Source organism: Eretmochelys imbricata, chromosome 7 (genome assembly GCF_965152235.1).
Source record: "Eretmochelys imbricata isolate rEreImb1 chromosome 7, rEreImb1.hap1, whole genome shotgun sequence".
NCBI lineage: Eukaryota > Metazoa > Chordata > Testudines > Cheloniidae > Eretmochelys > Eretmochelys imbricata.
The window spans coordinates 76,368,140-76,387,232 of record NC_135578.1 but is presented as its reverse complement, the minus strand read 5'-3'; the positions used below and the strand labels follow the sequence as shown (position 1 = coordinate 76,387,232).

Sequence of the window (19,093 nt, the reverse complement as noted above, 5' to 3'; positions counted from 1 at the left end):
AAAACTTAATATTCAGATTGAAGTTTGACTAGGCCATTGTGATTAAATCCTTTACTGTTGTGAAAAATGTTGTTTGATCTTGTACTACGAATAGTCAGTCCTCTACTTTGCATTTCATTTGAAAGATAGGAATTCCAGCAACACAGCTGCTCCGAAACCATGCTGGAGCATAAGCTCTGAAGGGGAAGGTGTTACCTGTACCTTCCTGTGGTCTACAGAATACAACATTTTAACTTCGTCCCTCCATTATAAATCTTACGAAGTTCTCATTTTTAAGTTGATCAGTGCTAACAACTTTGTGTAAGATGTTGACTCTAGTAGCTAGAGTAAGGCGCACAGTCTCTCAGTTGGTATATAATTTCTTTTGGGAATTGGATTGACAGTCATCTCCCTCCTACCGTATGCTAGTCTTGGCAGACTAACTGGAGTATTGCTACGCAGTTTTTGGAGCAATAACGTTTTGCAGAGATAATGGCCTTCTTTACAGACAGACGAGTGCTCTTGGACAGAGGCTTTGTGTACAGGTTTGGGATATTAGTCGTGCATGCCACATAAAGAAGATAAGGAGTGTTAGTCTTGCCAAACTCTCCAATATAGCCTTCACTTACAGAACTTCACAGTGAAAACAAGGCCTTTAATACTGAATACTTCATGTGCAAATGCTAGGGTGATTAATTTAAACTTGAAGCACTCTTCATTATTTTGCTGTTTCTTTCCTTATTGTATCTTTGATTTACAGTAAAATTTTCAAAAACACCTACGTTCTTATTCGAGTGATTGCTCATGTCCATTCCGACAGGTGTGCGCACATCGTGTGCATGATCGTCAGAAGGTTTTTTCCCTAGCGGTACCTGTTGGGTCGGCTGTGGAGCCCCCTGGAGTGGTGCCTTCATGGCTGTGTATATAGGTCCCTGCCGATCCGCCACTTGCTCAGCTCCTTCTGACTGCCAGTGACAGTCGTTGGAGCAGCTCAGTCTCTTGCATTCGCAAATGCCTACCTAGTGGTTCCCTTTTCTTTCTTGTAAATAGCTTCATAGAGTTGTAGTTACAGTAGTTTGTAGTTTCATAGTAAGCTAAGCTTGCTTTGCGGGGTCCCGCCCTCCTCTAGTTTTCCCCAGACACCAGTGGATGCCTCAGTCACAGGGGTTTAAATCATGCAAGAGGTGTGGGAAACCTGTCCCCAGAGGCGATCCGCACACTGCTTATCTTTAGTGCCTGGGAGAAGGTCATCAGACAGACAAGTGCTCAATTTGCAGGAGCTTTAGACCCAGGATTAAGAGGGAGCCTATTGTTTGAAGCTCCTCCTCATGGAGTTGGGAACTGCGGCCAATGGGAGCTGCGGGGGCAGTGCCTGTGGGTGGAGGCAGCAGGGAGTGCCCCCCTGGTAAACACCATCCCTTACCCTAATCCCCAGCCCTGAGGCCCCTACACCCAAACTCCTGCTGCTGGAGGGTGGGGAGGCCCGAGACTGCACCAGTAGCAACCGGTATGCCTGGCCCAGGAGCTGCCCGAGCTGCTCAGGAGCCTTAAATATAAGTAATCATTATGAATGCCAAAAAATCCAGATATTTTCAGAATCAAGATGTGCACCGTAAACCTGGTCACCTCTTAAAATTAAGGGGCAATTCAAAATATGATGTATCATACCCAGAAAGTGGAAGTCTTTGTCATATGTTCCTTTTTACTAAAATAGAGCATCCCAAAATATTTTATAGTCTATCTTACACTTAGCTTTGATCATTTTTATTCAATCATTGAAGATAATCAGTGATGCTAGCACACTTAACTAACATTAGCTGACTTAGTTTAAAAACACAAACTTAAATGCCCACTTACTTAAATGCAGCTATTTGAAGTAAAGACTAACTCACTTGGTGACGTTTAATATTGACGGACACCCTGCTGGTTAATCTCCAGGATTAAATCTCTTTAATTGAAGGCATGCTGGGGAATAGTCATGAAACAGCCGTTTAATAAAAGTTGTTTAAATGTTTGTTTTCTCCAGAGTATGGCTGTGTACTGATCTTTCTCTTCCACCTGTTCTATAATTCTAAGGAAAATCATCTTGGGGAGTAGTAATTTGCAGTGGTTTTTAGAGAAGGAAACCCTTTACACTTATTTCTGTCATTATATTTGATTGATCAGTGTACACTGTATTCTACAAATTTTGAATATCCTAATTTTAAACTAAACATTAAAATGAATATAGTAAATCTTAAAAATTGATAAAATATTTGAAAAGAAAATAAGCCTTGCTCTGAAATTTTAGATCCTTCCATTTGTAGAATGTAAGTCCATATAAATATGAAATTTCAATTTTACAGTAGGGCAAATCTCTGTTCATGTTTCTTCCTACAGGTCTGATTTGGTTAATGATATTTTTAAGCTTTCAGTATTTTTCAGATCTGTTCAGTTAAGAGAAAAAAAAAGGGGGAGGGAGGGTAAAAGGACCAAGCAAGCTTAATTTCATAGTTCACCAAGTAGCCATCAGTTAGTAACTAATTTTGATCACTACCAACTTTAAAACAGACTTTGAAGTAGTGATTTAGAGATGAAAGACTATTGAATTACCAGTTGCCTGAGCCATCCTCTCTTGCAATATTTGAAATGTTTGGGTAAAGAAAGTTACATTCAAAATACTTGCATATACATTAAACTGAGTTTAATCAAGAGCTATCAAATTTGGAATTTCAGATTCAGAGAAGATGGCACAATATTTAGAGGAGGAACGTCATATGAGAGAAGAGAATTTAAGGCTCCAAAGAAAACTGCAGAGGGAGATGGAGCGAAGAGAAGCTCTATGCAGACAACTGTCAGAAAGTGAATCCAGCTTAGAAATGGATGACGAAAGGTTTGTGGTCTCAAACATTAAGATCTGTGTCCTCTGTATGTATAAATACTAAAATAACAACACCCAACCTCTTATATTGATATTTCTACCTATCAACTCTGAAAGTGAGCTCATCTACAATAATGCAAAGAATTTCAACAGAATATATTCTAAGCATATCCTTTTTAGGAGTGTGATTTAATTCTTGCAGGGCTGGTTTAGGTTTACCGTGAGCTGGAGAATAGTTATACTTGAAGATTGGGGAGAGCTTTTACAACCAACATATGCATATAGATTTAAATAATATAAATATGTAAACTTGAGAGACAGATTAATTACGTGGTAACTTTGTTCTGGACATAAATTCACAAATGAAGGGTTTTCCTGAGTCGAGCAGCCTACAGCACTCTTAACCTATGCAAATTGTAATTTGTAAGATGTATAATGTTGCAAGTTCTAGTGTTCTGCCAGTCCCAAGAGGACCATATATGCAACATTAGATACCAAAATTGGGATTAGGCACCCTGAGAACTCTTAATTGAGATGTTCTTGCTGTACTGGGCATAGTACCAGAATTACAAGATCCTGGGGGGTTTTTCCTATTAAAAAAAAAAAAGTTGCATGACTTGCATGGACATTACAGGTGGCTGGTTTTTGTGTCTTAAATAGAAACAGTTGATATCTTACTGCAGTCTTGCATCATAATGTCATGGGAGAACCTTAAAGCTTGTCCTAAAACATCTTTCCTTCAAAGGCTAATACTTCGGTTTCTTCCTGGGCTCTACCTTATGCCAGTATTGATATAGTTTTATTGCACTGTTTCACATTATACTAGCTGTATGAGGGCACCTGAAATAGGGTCATTTATAAATTGGAATTCTACTAATCCTGAAAGAAGTTCTTCTTAGGGAGTTTGTATATTCTGGTATTAAAAATAACTAACCTGAGCTTTCACATAACTTATAATAAAACAAAACATTAGATACTTTGTTTCAAAGACTAGATTAGAAGATTAAAGGCAATATTTGCATTTGTGTTTTTCCTGGCAGATTCAGCAAGCAACATCTAGCAGTAGCACGAAGTGTATCACCGTTGTGATTCAATTAGCTTTTTCTAAAAGACAACCTAAATTAAACATACACTTCAGTAATGTCTGTAATTGTTTGCATCTACTTTTCCATTATCCCTGTTTTATGGGTTAATATCTCAGTTTAAATAGAAAAGTGGCATACCGTTTCAGCTTAGATGTGATTTTTATATGGAAAAGATTAAATACTGTAGCACTTCTAGTTGGTCAATATCCAAATTTAGATTAGCAGTTCTTTGTCCATTGTTTGGCCAAAAAGCATATAATATTTCAAAGTTAAACTTTTGCTTAATTAAGTGCTCACTAATTTTAGTACTCATAGTAACAAAAATCTGAAAAGGGTACATGCAAAAATGTTGACTAAATTTACATTCTCCTCTAAAACACTTTATTGCACCACTGATGGTAATGCATAGACAAGACAAGGTCCCTGACTTGGATGAGGCCAGTTTCAGTTGCAAATTAAGCCAGTATTTGAACTCAAGTCTTCAGAAGTGAAAAGTTAATGTTAACCCAGGCACCGTCGAACTATTCAAAAGTGGCTGGTTCTATGCTAACCTGATACGTGTATATTAGAATGTGAGATTAATGCTGCGGAGAATCATTTAAAACGTATTGGGGTTTGAAAAAATTAATCTAATTGTTCTTTACCTTCTTCTGTTAGATATTTTAATGAGATGTCTGCACAAGGATTAAGACCTCGCACTGTGTCCAGTCCAATCCCGTATACACCTTCACCAAGTTCTAGCAGACCTATATCACCTGGTAAATATATAATCCTATATAAACCAGTTTCTGGTAAACTTTTGTATGCATCACGTAAAAATGTGCCATAGTATTATATTTGCTTAAATGGCCTATTAAAGCGTACCTGGAAAAAAGTAAATCAAATGAAAAAGTAATTTTGCCTTAAAACTTTTTCAAGTACTTGAATATTTTTACATATTTTGATTAGAACAAATTTTGATATAATGCAGCATGTTTTTTAGAATGTCCAGACTACACCATAATTGTCCATTAAAGGTCAATTATTAAGTGGTTAGCATCTGAAGTTGTATTTTTCTAAAAGTGTGAGTACACAAATTCTCTTACGGGTTGTGCAGTTTTAGTATCTTCCTGGAGTTATGGGGATATACTAATAAGGCTACTAATGCACTCTGAACAAGAACATCTTTGAGGGATTCACTAATCTAGAACATATTGAATAAGTTTGGCTCTCCCCAAAATGAGATCTCTTTCCATTTCTCTTTTAATAGACTAGTATAAGAGTTGATTAGGAATGTACATGTACAGATCTCTGCCAGTCAAAACAATTGGTATAAGAAATTAGGATTTCTAATCTTTCTAATACTGATATTCAAGAATTATAACCAAAAAAAAGCTAATTAAAAATGTTCTGAGTTGTATATTGTTCTGGCTGAGACCCTCTCCTTTAATTTCAGAGGACAGTGGATGAATTGCCACTGAATTTAGATACTTTGATTCTTACATTTTAATCCAAAAACTAATAATTATTTACTCTTAATTTTATATTCTGTTTAAAGCATTTATATTTGGGCATAAGGGGTCCTGAAAGGTGCAAGTTATGGCTATTTCATGTTGATCAAGAATTCTTTAGTATATAATGAGACAAATTCTGCATGGCCTAGTCTCAAGTTGACCCATGGAGCTCAGTGGGACCATTAATGTTACTAGGGTAAGAGGAATTTGATCCACAATGGGGCATTAGTGTGAAATGGGACACAAACACATTAATATATAGGTCTACTAGAATACATAGGACTTGTCTAAATTCTGGGGTTTAATGCCACTTTTTAAAAATGTTTCCAAACGCTTCTGTTCCATACTGGTGAAATTATAAGTAAACATTAAAGCTAACTTTATTCAAATGACATGATACCAAGTTAGAAATATGCAATGTGATTTTTGGGCTTGTTTTCTGATTCTCAATGGTCCAGATTTCTTGCATCTCAGTGGTTTCAAACACATTACCAGGAAAATGGTAGGTGTTTCACTTCTTGGTGTATAACTTGATATATATTATGATTCTGAAAAGCATAAGAAGCATAATTATGTTGGAACAACCAGCTTCATGCGTTCATACATGTTCATGATAATCTAACGTCTTTCATTGTGGAATGTAGTTACAATCTTTTGTAACGGCTGAGTTTGGGGAGTGGGAGCAAAGAACTTTATTATGTGTAACACTCGGCCTCAGACATGTTTCTTGCACATGACATGGTCATGTGTTGCTACTACCCAGGGACTGTTGGTGGGTGAGGATGCTGGTGCTACTGCCACCAGGGAATGGTAGTGGCCAGGCTACTCATACCAGAACTTTCCTTATTCTGACCTGTGCCTTTTGGTGCTGTTCTGAAGACCTATCCTAGCCTGGCAGCAAAACCCCCTTGCTCCCATAGCTCAGCTCTACTGCTCTACCATAGTCATATTGGCTATAGCAGCACTCGCTGCACCTGACAGACTTGTCATAGACTCTCTCAGAAGCAGTAGATCTCTGACTATTCCTTCACCTAAACTTAGAGTGGTGGTGCAGATTTGCTTTCCTGGTGCATCATTCCCACATCAGAACTGTGATACTACTGATAAATCTATTAACTGCCCCTGTCAAAGGGACCTTGAGTGTCTCAGCAGCAGGGAATGTTGCAACACAATGGTAAAGTTAACTGTAAAACAAAACTAAAATCCTTTAACTGGTGTTTAGTTCCAGTGGAGCTACCTGGTTTAATAAAGTATGTTTTATGTAGAAATACTCCAGACTATCATTTTGATGATTCACTTATCCTAGTGTCCTTCCCATCTTGTAAATTAAACTAATATTCCAAAATACTGTAAAGCTTCAAACCTGAAAAATATATGCAGCATATTTTTAAATGGACTAACGAGATGGGGAATCTGACATAATCAACTCAGAGTGTGTGAAATATAATATAATGGGAGATGAAGCGAACAGTGGAGAGAACTTCATGTCACAGGCACTGTAATAAGACACAAAACCAAATGTATCCAACTCCAAAGATATCTGGTCATATAAAACATCTGTATGTCTTGGAGTGATTCCTTTAGAAAATGATGTAATTGAATTTGTGGAAAAGTAGTTTGAAACTATCTAATGCCATAAATTCATGGATTTGCACCTTAATCCATCACACTTAATGAGTGAGATTCTCACTCCTTCTCTTTTATGTTGGATAATGGGGCCAGAATGGTGTACAGAAGCTTTAAAATCTCCAGCTCCAGCTGAGAGAGAATTTCTCTGGTGCAGGACCAGAGGAAGTAGCCACAGACTGACTTCTGAGGATCTCTTTGTAAGTTGAGGTGTGTCAGGGCTGCGGAACACAGTGCTGCAATTTAAATTTGGTCCCCAAAGCAGTCCAAAATCAAGAGGACACAAAGGTGGTTTAAAGCCAACTTTGCCCCTCACTTCACTTCTTGGACATACAGCCTGAAATGTCACCCAGGGAGACTGATTTTAGAATGAAGCTGAACTGTGCTAGTACTCAACAAGAAGTAGAAGTGGGTGGCAACCTAAGCAGCAGTGGCCATGAGATGGTTGAGTTCAGTATCCTCACAAAAGGAAGAAAGGAGAGTAGCAAAATACAGACCCTGGACTTTAGAAAAGCAGACTTAGACTCCCTTAGGGAACTGATGGGCAGGATCCCCTGGGAAGCTAATACGAGGGGGCAAAGAGTCCAGGAGAGCTGGCTGTATTTTAAAGAAGCCTTGTTAAGGGCACAGGAAGAAACCATCCTGAAGTGCAGAAAGAATAGCAAATATGGCAGGCAACCAGCTTGGCTTAACAGTGAAATCTTTGGTGAGTTTAAACTCACAAAGGAAGCTTACAAGAAGTGGAAATTTGGACAGATGACTGGGGAGGAGTATAAAAATATTGCTAGAGCATGCAGGGGTATAATCAAAAAGGCCAAGGCACGATTGGAGTTGCAGCTAGCAAGGGATGTGAAGGGTAACAAGAAGGGTTTCTACAGGTATCTTTAGCAACAAGAAGGTGGTCAGGGAAAGTGTGGGACCCTTACTGAATGGGGGAGGCAACATAGTGACAGATGATGTGGAAAAAGCTGAAGTACTCAATGCTTTTTTTGCCTCAGTCTTCACAGACAAGATCAGCTCCCAGACTGCTGCACTGGGCAACACAGTATGGGGAGGAGGTGAGTGATCAAAGAACAGGTTAAGAACTATTTAGAAAAGCTGGACGTGCACAAGTCCATGGGTCCAGATCTAATGCATCCAAGGGTGCTGAGGGAGTTTGCTGATGTGATTGCAGTCATTGGCCGTTATCTTTGAAAATTCGTAGTGATCAGGGGAGGTCCCAGACAATTGGAAAAAGGCCAATATAGTGCTCATATTTTAAAAAGGGAAGAAAGAGAACCTGGGGACCTACAGACCGGTCAGCCTCACTTCAGTCCCCAGCAAAATCATGGAGCAGGTCCTCAAGGAATCCATTTTGAAGCACTTGGAGGAGAGGAAGGTGATCAGGAACAGTCAACATGGATTCACCAAGGCCAAGTCATGCCTGACCAACCTGATTGCCTTCTATGATGAGATAACTGGCTCTGTGGATATGGGGAAAGTGGTGGATGTGATATATCTTGACTTTAGCAAAGCTTTTGATGCGGTCTCCGACAGTATTCTTGCCAGCAAGTTAAAAGGGTATGGATTCGATGAATGGACTATAAGGGCGATAGAAAGCTGGATAGATTGTCAGGCTCAACGGGTAGTAATCAACTGCTCGATTTTTAGTTGGCAGCTGGTATCAGGCAAAGTACCCCAGGAGTTGGTCCTGGGGCCGGTTTTGTTCAACATCTTTATTAATGATCTGGATGATGGGCTTAATTGCACCCTCAGCAGATTCGCAGATGACACTAAACTGGGGGGGAGGTAGATACGCTGGAGGGTAGGATAGGGTCCAGAGTGACCTACACAAATTAGAGGATTGGAGAGAGTCCAGTGGAGGGCAACAAAAATGATTAGGGGGCTGGGGCACGTAATTTATGAGGAGAGGCTGAGGGAACTGGGGTTATTTAGTCTGCAGAAGAGAAGAGTGATGGGGGATTTGATAACAGCTTTCAACTACCTGAAGGGGGGTATCAAAGAGGATGGAGCTAGGCTGTTCTCAGTGGTGGCAGATGACAGAACAAGAAGCAATGGTCTCAAGTTACAGTGGGGGAGGTATTGGTTGGATATTAGGAAACTCTATGTCACTAGAAGGGTGGTGAAGCACTGGAATGGGTTACCTTGGGAGGTGGTAGAATCTCCATCCTTAGAGGTTTTTAAGGCCCAGCTTGACAAAGCCTTGGCTGGGATGATTTAGTTAGTGTTGGTCCTGCTTTGAGCAGGGGATTTGACTAGGTGACCTCCTGAGGTCTCTTCCAACCCTAATATTCTATGATAATACTTTAAAAAAAAAAAGTTAGGTGCAAATTATTTATTCTGTCAGATCAGTAAATGGAATATTAAGCAGGAAATATCAACTGTTACTCATAAATCACTTAAACTAATCTAATCAGGAATAATTCTGCTGAAGTTATAGGAGTTGCCACTGATGTGCAACTGGCAAGAGATCAGAATTGCTCTTAGTTAAGACATCCAAGGTAATTATAATGCTGGTTTCCCTGTGCAGCTCTACTGGTTACGTGAAGCTTGATTTTTTTTTCTTCAAATTTTCTTATCAAACACTAGTACAAAAGTAAACATAGTCAGCTAAGGATAAACCCAGATGCTGGTCTATAATACTCAATAGTGCTGGATTCTGTTAATAGTGGCAAAGACATGTGGAGCCTGTTAAATTCAAACAGACTTAATTGTTTCAGTTGGAGTGGATTCTTCATGCTGTTATACAAATGTAATGGACAGTTAGAAGTTTTTGTCAGATGCCTGTTTTTTTTAAAGTGGTTGGCTTCTAATACCAAACAGTTGAGAACAGTTGTTGCATATCCAACAGATATGTCTGTCTGGAAGCAATAGGGAGAGTTAAAGATTTTAGGAGATCTCTGTTTTGAGAAGTGCGTTTTTCATAAGGTTTAAGGTCTGAACTTCAGAAGCACTGAGGAACTGCAGTTCCCATTAATTCAGTTAGTCTAGGTACAAAGCACTTTTGAAAATCAGACACCTAATATTTAGCTAGAAGTAACATTTATTTAAATTTCTTGGGGTTTATTTAAGCTCAGAAAACAAGACCTTTGGGAAATTTGTTAACCAACGTATTTTAACTGACACCTAGCGTATGCATGGCAAGTCCTGTTTAAAAGTACATTAGCAGTCAGTCAACCATAAGGTAGTCACTTTAACGTGACTTACCCCATCTGCACTAGGTAAAAAGTCATGTTTTAAAGCATGTTACTTAATATGTTTTCAAACACAGCATATTTTCCTAATCTAGACAAACCCTTAGGAAAAATATTAAAAGTAATGACCTTCTTTTTTCAAAGCTGTGGATATTTTTTCTGGGTTCCTGACTTAAATGTACAATTATCAGTTTCTTAACCTTGTCTTTGTTTTAAAATAAACTTTGTACTTACTATTATTTGCAGTAGGAATGTTAATGTCTCTTTTGCTTTAATAATATTAGGTCTATCATATGCAAGTCACACAGTTGGTTTTACACCGCCAACTTCACTGACTAGAGCCGGAATGTCTTATTACAACTCCCCAGGCCTTCATGTGCAACACATGGGACCGTCCCATGGAATTACAGTGAGTATTAAAAACTAGTAAATTTTCTTTTGAATTAAAATGTTAGTTATTTGTCTTTAACCCATTTTTAAAAATGCAAACGTTTGATTTTGTTTCCTTGCTCTAAGATGTCTGTTGCCTTCTTCAGTCCTGATTACCTCTCTACATTGAGAAATTGATTCTTAGTAGCAAATCTTTTCTTTCTGCAAGAGAGTGAAACATGTTGTCCCCTTAAAGACAGTAATAGGTTTCACCCTATGGATCTGCAGGCAAGGTGTGAGACGTGATGTTCTAACCTACCCCCCGTGTCGCAGGAAGTAAATACGTTACTTTCATTTTTCTCCTAGTCTCCACCACATCTGACGGATGAGTCATCTGAGGTTGCTCCAAGTTCAGGTTTTCTTCAAGATGACACACAATGCTACCACCGTGTCACTGTAACAGGCAGCTAATTATTATTTACTTTTTTTGTTTTCCAGTGAGAATAGCAATATATTAAACATTTGTTAGGATATTACACAACATCTTTCACCTGGAATCATTTTTTATTTCTATTGAGTTTAATGTACTTAACTCAATCAAGTTTTTTCTAGGGCTGTTGATTAATCGCAGTTAACTCATGTGATTAACTAAAAAAAATTAATCGTGATAAAAAAATTAATCTGTTTTAATTCCACTGTTAAATAGAATACCAATTGAAATTTATTAAATATTTTGAGTGTTTTTCTATATTTTCATATATATTCTGTGTTGTAATTGAAATCAAAGTGTATATTATTTTTGCTTACAAATATTTGCACTGTAAAAATGATAAACAAAATAAATAGTATTTTTCAGTTCCTCATACAAGTACTGTAGTGCAATCTCTTTGTCATGAAAGTGCAACTTACAAATGTAGATTTTTTTTGTTTGTTTTTGTTTTGGGTACGTAACTGCATTCAAATATAAAACAATGTACAATTTTAGATCCTGCAAATCCACTCAGTCCCACTTCTTGTTTAGCCAATCGCTCAGACAAACAAGTTTGTTTACATTTACATGCTGCCCTCTTCTTATTTACAATGTCACCAGAAAGTGAGAACAGGCATTTTCATGGCACTTTTATAGCCGGCACTGCAAGGTATTTACGTACCAGTTATGCTAAACATTCGTATGCCCATTCATGCTTCTGCCACCATTCCAGAGGACATGCTTCCATGCTGATGACGCTCATTGAAAAAATAAGCGTTAATTAAATTTATGACTGAATGTCTTGAGGGGGAGAATTGTATGTCCCCTGCTCTGTTTTTACCCACATTCTGCCACATATTTTCTGTTATAACCATCTTGGATGATGACCCAGCACATGTTGTTCATTTTAAGAACACTTTCACTGCAGATTTCACAAAACGCAAAGAAGGTACCAGTGTGAGATTTCAGAAGATAGCTACAGCACTTAACCCAAGGTTTAAGAATATGAAGTGCTTTCCAAAATCTGACAGGGACCAGGTGTGGAGCTTGCTTTCAGAAGCCTTAAAAGAGCAACACTCCGATGCGGAAACTGCGGAAACTACAGAACCCGAACCACCAAAAAAGAAAATGAACCATCTTCTTGGTGGCATCTGACTCGTATAATGAAAATGAACATGCGTCGGTCTGCACTGCTTTGGATGGTTATCGAGCAGAACCCGTCATCAGCATGGACGCAGGTCTTCTGGAATGGTGGTTGAAGCGTGAAGGGACGTGAATCTTTAGCACATATGGCACATAAATACCTTGCACTGTTGGCTAGAAAAGTGCCATGCGAAGGAATGTTCTCGCTTTCAGGTGACATTGTAAACAAGAAACGGGTAGCATTATCTTCTGCAAATATAAACAAACTTGTTTGTCTGAGCGATTGGTTAAACAAGAAGTAGGACTGAGTGGACTTGCAGGATCTAAAATTGTACATTGTTTTATTTTTCAACGTAGTTATTTTTTGTACATAATTCTACATCTGTAAGTTCAACTTTCATGATACAGACTGCACTACAGTACTTGTATTAGGTGAATTGAAAAATACTATTTCTTTTGTTTTTTACAATGCAAATACTTGTAATCAAAAATAAATATTAAGTGAGTACTGTACACTTTGTATTCTGTGTTGTATTTGAAATCAGTATATTTGAAAATGTAGAAAACATCCAAAAATATTTAAATAAATGGTATTCTATTATTGTTTAACAGTGCGATTAATCATGATTTTTTTAATCGTGCGATTAATCAGAATTAATTTTTTTTTAGTCGCTTGACAGCCCAAATACTCATTGAGTTTATAAAGCAAACAGAACTGAAACATTAGCACTTTGGCAAGATAGCTTATGGCTGATATATCAAACAGGAAGTGCTATTCAGTATATTCTGAATAAGTACAGCAATATGCAAACAATCTTCTGCAAAGTGTTTCTTTACGCCAGTGTCCTCTGATACAAAACCTTGTTTCAGTAGATTTTTATAGAAAGGCACAAATATAGCAGTAGATTTGTCAAACCTTTTCTAAAAAAAACTTCTTACGACAGAAATCCATCTGGAGTATAATTACACTAGAATATGCTAAAATGTGGACTTTCGTAGGTTAACTGTTAATATTAATTTCCACAATTGTTAAGGCCTACAACTATACCACATGTAGCTCTGATCTCATAGGTGGAGGCAGCATGGTCCAGTGGATAGGGTACCAGAGTAGGAGTCAACTTGGGTTCCTAGCTCTGCAGCTGACTCTGAGCTAGTTGCATAACTTCTTTGTGCCTCTGAAAAAATGGGGACTAATAATATCTACCCACTTTGAGAGAGACTGATTGTAAAAAAGGTATTAAGACAAAAAGCTGGATGCTGCAGGAAATGGTGTTGATTAATAGGCACATGGCTCTCTGCCTTTAGCGTCTACTGAACCCAGGTTCCACCTTGGTATTAGAGGTTCACTCATGCTAGAGGTGCTTTACAAGCAGAAGCCCAGACCAATTAGTTTTCAGAAATCCCATGGCCTTTTTCTCATAGTGTTAGTCAAATTTGTTGTTTACATTTATACTGCAAAGTAGGTGTCCTGGCCAAATTCTAATTTGGAGAATTTTATGCCTACCTAAAAGGCACTTCAGTTGGAAAAGCAACCTTCTTAATAAACAATCAAGTTGTTAAGCTGTATATCTGTTGTAGAATTGTTTCCTGGTTTCTTTCCCAAAGGGTGGCTATTTTTTCTTGTTTGGTTATGTCAGGGGGAGGGGCATTTTGGAGTTCTTAAGGATCTGACTTAATATACAGTTGTTACTGTTGCTATTTGTTTCATAGCTGCTGCAGTTTTGAAGATATTTTGGTTTGTCTTACGTTTTTATATTGCTAATTTTACAATCGTGCTTCCTCTACTCTGAAAAAATATCAAAGTGTGTGTCAGATCTTCTTGCTTTGAAGAATATGTTCACATCTTACTGTACTTGAGAAAGGGCGTGCTGAAGACTATTACAAATCTGCAATTTCTTTGGAGACAGTTCTGTTAGTTACTGTTTATTTGCAGAGCCCAAAGGGATGTACTCACCATTTTTATAATGCTTGCCTCATAAAGAACAGCTTGATTTGTGCTTCCATGAGACTTCATTTTCAGATACAATCTTTTTACAGTCATTTGGAATTTTCCTATGCCAGTTTAGGTATGCACTGTCACTTTTTAACTCCACATGCTGATAATGTTAAGTCGTGCTTATTAGCACCTGCTGCTATGTTGTGGTCAAGCATAGATAGTTATTGTATCTGAGCTTCTTCCTCTATTCTTCTTTCTAGGTACCTATTTGCCATTAAGTGTTTTGAGGACTACACTTAGGAAGGAATAATCAATTGCACAAATACAATATGAGAAAAGATTGCCTAGGCAGGAATAGTGCAGACAAGGATCAGGGGTTTATAGTGGATCACAAGCTAAACACGGGCCAACAGTGTAATGCTGCTGCAAAAAAAGCGAACATGGTTCTGGGATGTATTAGCAAAAGTGTTGTAAGCAAGTAATTCTTCTCCTCTACTCAGCACTCAGGCCTCAACTGGAGAATTATGCCCAGGTCTGTGAACCACACTTCAGAAAAGATGTGGACAAGTTGGAGAAAGTCCAGAGGAGAGCAACAAAAATGATTAAAGGTCTAGAAAATGCGACCTATGAGGAAGGATAGAAAAAATTGGGTTTGTTTAGTCTGGAGAAGAGAAGACTGAGGGAGAACATAAGAGTCTTCAGTTACATAAAAGGTTGCTATAAAGAGGAGGGTGATAAGTTGTTCTCCTTAACCACTGAGGCCAGGACAAGAAGCAATGGGCTTAAATTGCAGCAAGGGAGGCTTAGGTTGGACATTGAGAAACTTTCTAGCTTTCAGGGTCATTAAGCACTGAAAGAAATTACCTAGGGATGTTGGGGAATCTCCATCATCAGAGGTTTTTTAAGAACAGGTTACACAGACATCGGATAGCGATGATCTAGATAATGCTTGGTCCTACCTCAGTGCAGGGGACTGGACTAGATGACCTATTGCGATGCCTTCTCATCCTACATTTCTATTTCTGTTTTATTTCTCCCCTACTGGCTTAGAGGAGTGGACATTTTTTTATCTCAAAAATGGTTCCAGTGTGCTATGCTAGTACATTTCAAAGTTACGTCAAATTCAGAATTTGTCTTGATAACTATTTACCTAAAGCTGTATTGTGATCCTTTTTAATATTTTGGACTTGATCCTTCCATTTAATTTGGTATTTTGAATTTTGCCTTTAAACAATGTGTTAATGATGAGTCTGTGAGAGGACTTCTTGATATCGGCAAAAGCGTCTTAAAAACGTATACATGTTCAACATGATTTCAATATTTGTTCTGCAGAGGCCTTCACCACGAAGAAGTAACAGCCCTGACAAATTTAAACGTCCCACTCCTCCTCCTTCTCCAAACACGCAGACCCCAGTCCAGCCTCCACCTCCACCTCCACCACCACCTGTGCAGCCTACAGTCCAATCAACAGCATCGCAGTCAGCCACTTTTCAGCATTCAGTGCATCCCTCTTCTCAGCCTTAGTGCATGTGCTCAGCAGTCTGTATTCAGAGTTGGACTCATAAGATGGAGCGGTTTACTAAACGCCAAAGGCTTACCTGGCATATTTGGATTTGACTTACTTGCACTGAGGTTATATAGGCTTCACTGTTAATTGTGTTGTAAACATTTGTCTAAAAATGCAGCCAGTGTTGTGGGTCTACAACACTAACTTAACAAAATTTTCCATCAGTGTTTACTTGAACTACATGTATGTCCATTCTCTGGCTGGAACATTTGCTACTCTCTTTGGTAATACGGCATTATGTCGTTTTGCTTGGCTCCAAAGCTTCATTTTCCTGGCTTTTAGGTTTGTAAAATTAAAGGGATATCTTTTTATATTCTTTTCATGACAATTTGCATAAAATTACAGGCATGATGGGCTATATTATAAATTCCTAAATATTAACAGTGTTTACCAAGCATACGGTAAATCAGCACTACATTTCAGTAATCTGAAGATACAGCTTTTAGTGCAAAAGTGAAAGTCAGCCACGTTAATCAGTGCCCTAGACTATATTGTATCACCTAATAAATAAGCTTAATACAGGTTCAGTATTCAACACACATGACACATTAATACTTTTTCCTATTTTAAAAAATAAAACCAAAACCTCAAATGTATGGTGCAGTCTGAAGTTAAATGTGGGTAATCTAACTTGTCAAAGTATATGGAATGTACAAGTCATGACCTTAAGATTTGATTGTCTAATTTATCATTTACGTTAACTTGTAAGCTGTCCATACTGTGTGTTCTGTCACAGTGAACTTCTATAAGTGTGGTCCTGCCAGCAAGTTACTGGTGGCTGATTAAAGTGTGCTTTGATTTCTGCTGCAGAAGGCAATGTGATTGTAGAGAACAGCTGATTTTTTTTTCTTGTTGAAATATATTAATTGTGATTTCCCCTAAAACAAAGTTTGAACAACTATTTTAAATGTTCAAAAGACTATTAGAGAATATGGTATAAGATGAATATTATAGGAATATATTGGCATAACAGCCAAAAATGTTGTATTGCTTGGTAGAAACAAAACAGAGTACAGAGAAAGTAGCACAACATGGCACTAATGAATGCTTATTTAGCAGCCTAAGCCGGTACAATGTATAAAGAAATGTATTCTGAATACATTCTTTCCATTCATTTAGCACAAATAAATTGTTTGGTTTCACTTTGCAGTGGAACAGAGTGTCACTTTTTTCTTTGATACTAGCATCTTACCTAGTTTTATTTTTAAGTTCTCATTGGCTAGGTTTATATAATACTGATATTTTTAAGTGGTTTACCTCCTATATTTGTATATGTGGGCCAAGGAAAAAATTACTAGAAAATGTGTATTTGAGAATATGTATCTGGTTCTAAGGAGAACAGAACATTACCTTATTTGTTTACAAAAGCTTTTTGACACGCCTGACACTTCATTGAGCGCGTTCTTAAGAAGAAAAAATAGAAATTTGGATATTTACTAACACTTGTACATACATTTACATATTTGCCATTCAACAACTATGTAAGAATTGCAGAGTGAAAATGGTAATCAATGATCGTATTCAAAATATCAGGTAGAAATGTTTTAAAATGTTCAGTTAAGGTCAAAGCAAAAGTGGAATTTCTTCAATATAGCTATGTAGTTTCAGATCTTAAAAAGAGTTTAGAAAAATGTGTGTGTATAAATAGTATGTTACACTTGTTAAGCCAACATAAGATCAAGTGCATTATTAAATTCCACTAGTTAGGTTGTACCTTTCTGGTAAAACGACACCGTCAAGGCTGTGACAGGCCTAAAATCTGACCTATGCTCCCATCTGGAATTTTTCAACTTTTTCTTTTTCTAACCACCTTTTCAACCTCCTCCCTTCCGATCACGAAGCTCAGTAAACTGCTTGTATACAAATTGTCTGGCATAGAACATGCTCCCTGTTTTAAGTCTCAGTTGTGAGCGTTTTATTAAATAGAACTTCTGAAGCAGTTGCAGGATTGTATTGGAAAAATTACAGGAAGTCAAAAGTTACATTCCTGATGGGACTAGTGGCACAATAGGGTCAATATGTAGATTTCACATAGTTTGTGTTTTTTGTAAATATAACAAATAGGAAAAAATATATATTCTTACAAATAAGATTCCTGCTTATGTAAATCTCTGACTATTTAAAACATAGTGCCCACCTTTCTAAAGTGCTTTGAGATTCTTGGACAAAAGGTACTCTATAAGTGCAAGCTAGTACTGGTGGTAGTGTAAAAACTGGCTAAAGAATAAGAGGTGTGTGGTAGAGTTGCTTTAATATTTTCAGAAAAATTAAAATAACCTAGCATAATTTAAATTTGAAGCTCGGTCTAAAATTGAAATTCTGTAATCCAAGGTTTGAGCGTTGCTATAAGATATCACATAGTGAACTCTCCCTCATTACTGTGAGATTTGTTACCAGTTGAAAGCAAAGAACTGACAAATGAATACTGAATGCTGAAAATGTAACAAGGCACTGAAGTGGCCTTAACTAGCTAATAAGGTTGAACAAACATTCTCTTGAAGACAGAAGTGTGAACTTTTATTTGTAGATTTTTGAATAAGATAAGGAATTGTGCACATCCTTCTAATAAACATCAATGGATTTTCAGTTTTGCTTGTGAATTATAGTCTTCCATGATTCTGCAACTATGGATTTACCAGACTACTACAGAATCTTCTGTGGACTAGAGAAATTCACTTTAAAAATAAGAGCCAACTTGACATGAGTCCTTACATGCTTGGTTTCTTATTTTATCCAGTATACATTCAGGTGGGCTTCTATCTTCATCAGTGGTAATATTTGCCAGTTGCACACTGCATGGCAACTAGTTGAGTAGCATGGTGAAATAGGTTTCAGAGTGACAGCTGTGTTAGTCTGTATTCGCAAAAAGAAAAGGAGTACTTGTGGCACCTTAGAGACTAACCAATTTATTTGAGCATAAGCTTTCGTGAGCTACAGCTCACTTCATCGGATGCATACTGTGGAAACTGCAGAAGACATTATATACACAGAGACCATGAAACAATACCTCCTCCCATCCCACTCTCCTGCTGGTAAAAGCTTATTTAAAGTGATCACTCTCCTTACAATGTGTATGATAATCAAGGTGGGCCATTTCCAGCACAAATCCAGGTTTTCTCACCCCCACTCCAAAAACCACACACACAAACTCACTCTCCTGCTGGTAATAGCTTATCCAAAGTGACCACTCTCCCTATAATGTGCATGATAATCAAGGTGGGCCATTTCCAGCACAGATCCAGGTTTTCTCACTCCCCCCCCCCCACACACAAACTCACTCTCCTGCTGGTAATAGCTCATCCAAACTGACCACTCTCCTTACAATGTGTATGATTGTCAAGGTCGGCCATTTCCAGCCCAAATCCAGGCCAA

The 19,093-nt window shown here is 37.8% G+C and overlaps 1 protein-coding gene across 3 annotated transcripts in view; it reads left to right on the top strand.

The window, feature by feature from the left end:
- The window catches only part of CCDC6 (coiled-coil domain containing 6), a 65,953-nt gene extending 47,646 nt beyond the window's left edge, over positions 1-18,307 (top strand). The window contains exons 6-10 of one of the 3 annotated variants that reach the window (XM_077821569.1): positions 2,695-2,851; positions 4,582-4,682; positions 10,522-10,646; positions 10,973-11,062; positions 15,487-18,307. In XM_077821569.1, coding sequence (XP_077677695.1) covers positions 2,695-2,851; positions 4,582-4,682; positions 10,522-10,646; positions 10,973-11,062; positions 15,487-15,678 — 665 coding nt within the window. In that variant the 3' untranslated portion in view covers positions 15,679-18,307. Of the gene's footprint in view, positions 1-2,694; positions 2,852-4,581; positions 4,683-10,521; positions 10,647-10,972; positions 11,070-15,486 lie in introns of all 3 variants that reach the window. The other 2 variants (XM_077821571.1, XM_077821570.1) reach the window with 2 other exon arrangements.
- The last annotated feature ends 786 nt before the right edge of the window (positions 18,308-19,093 follow it).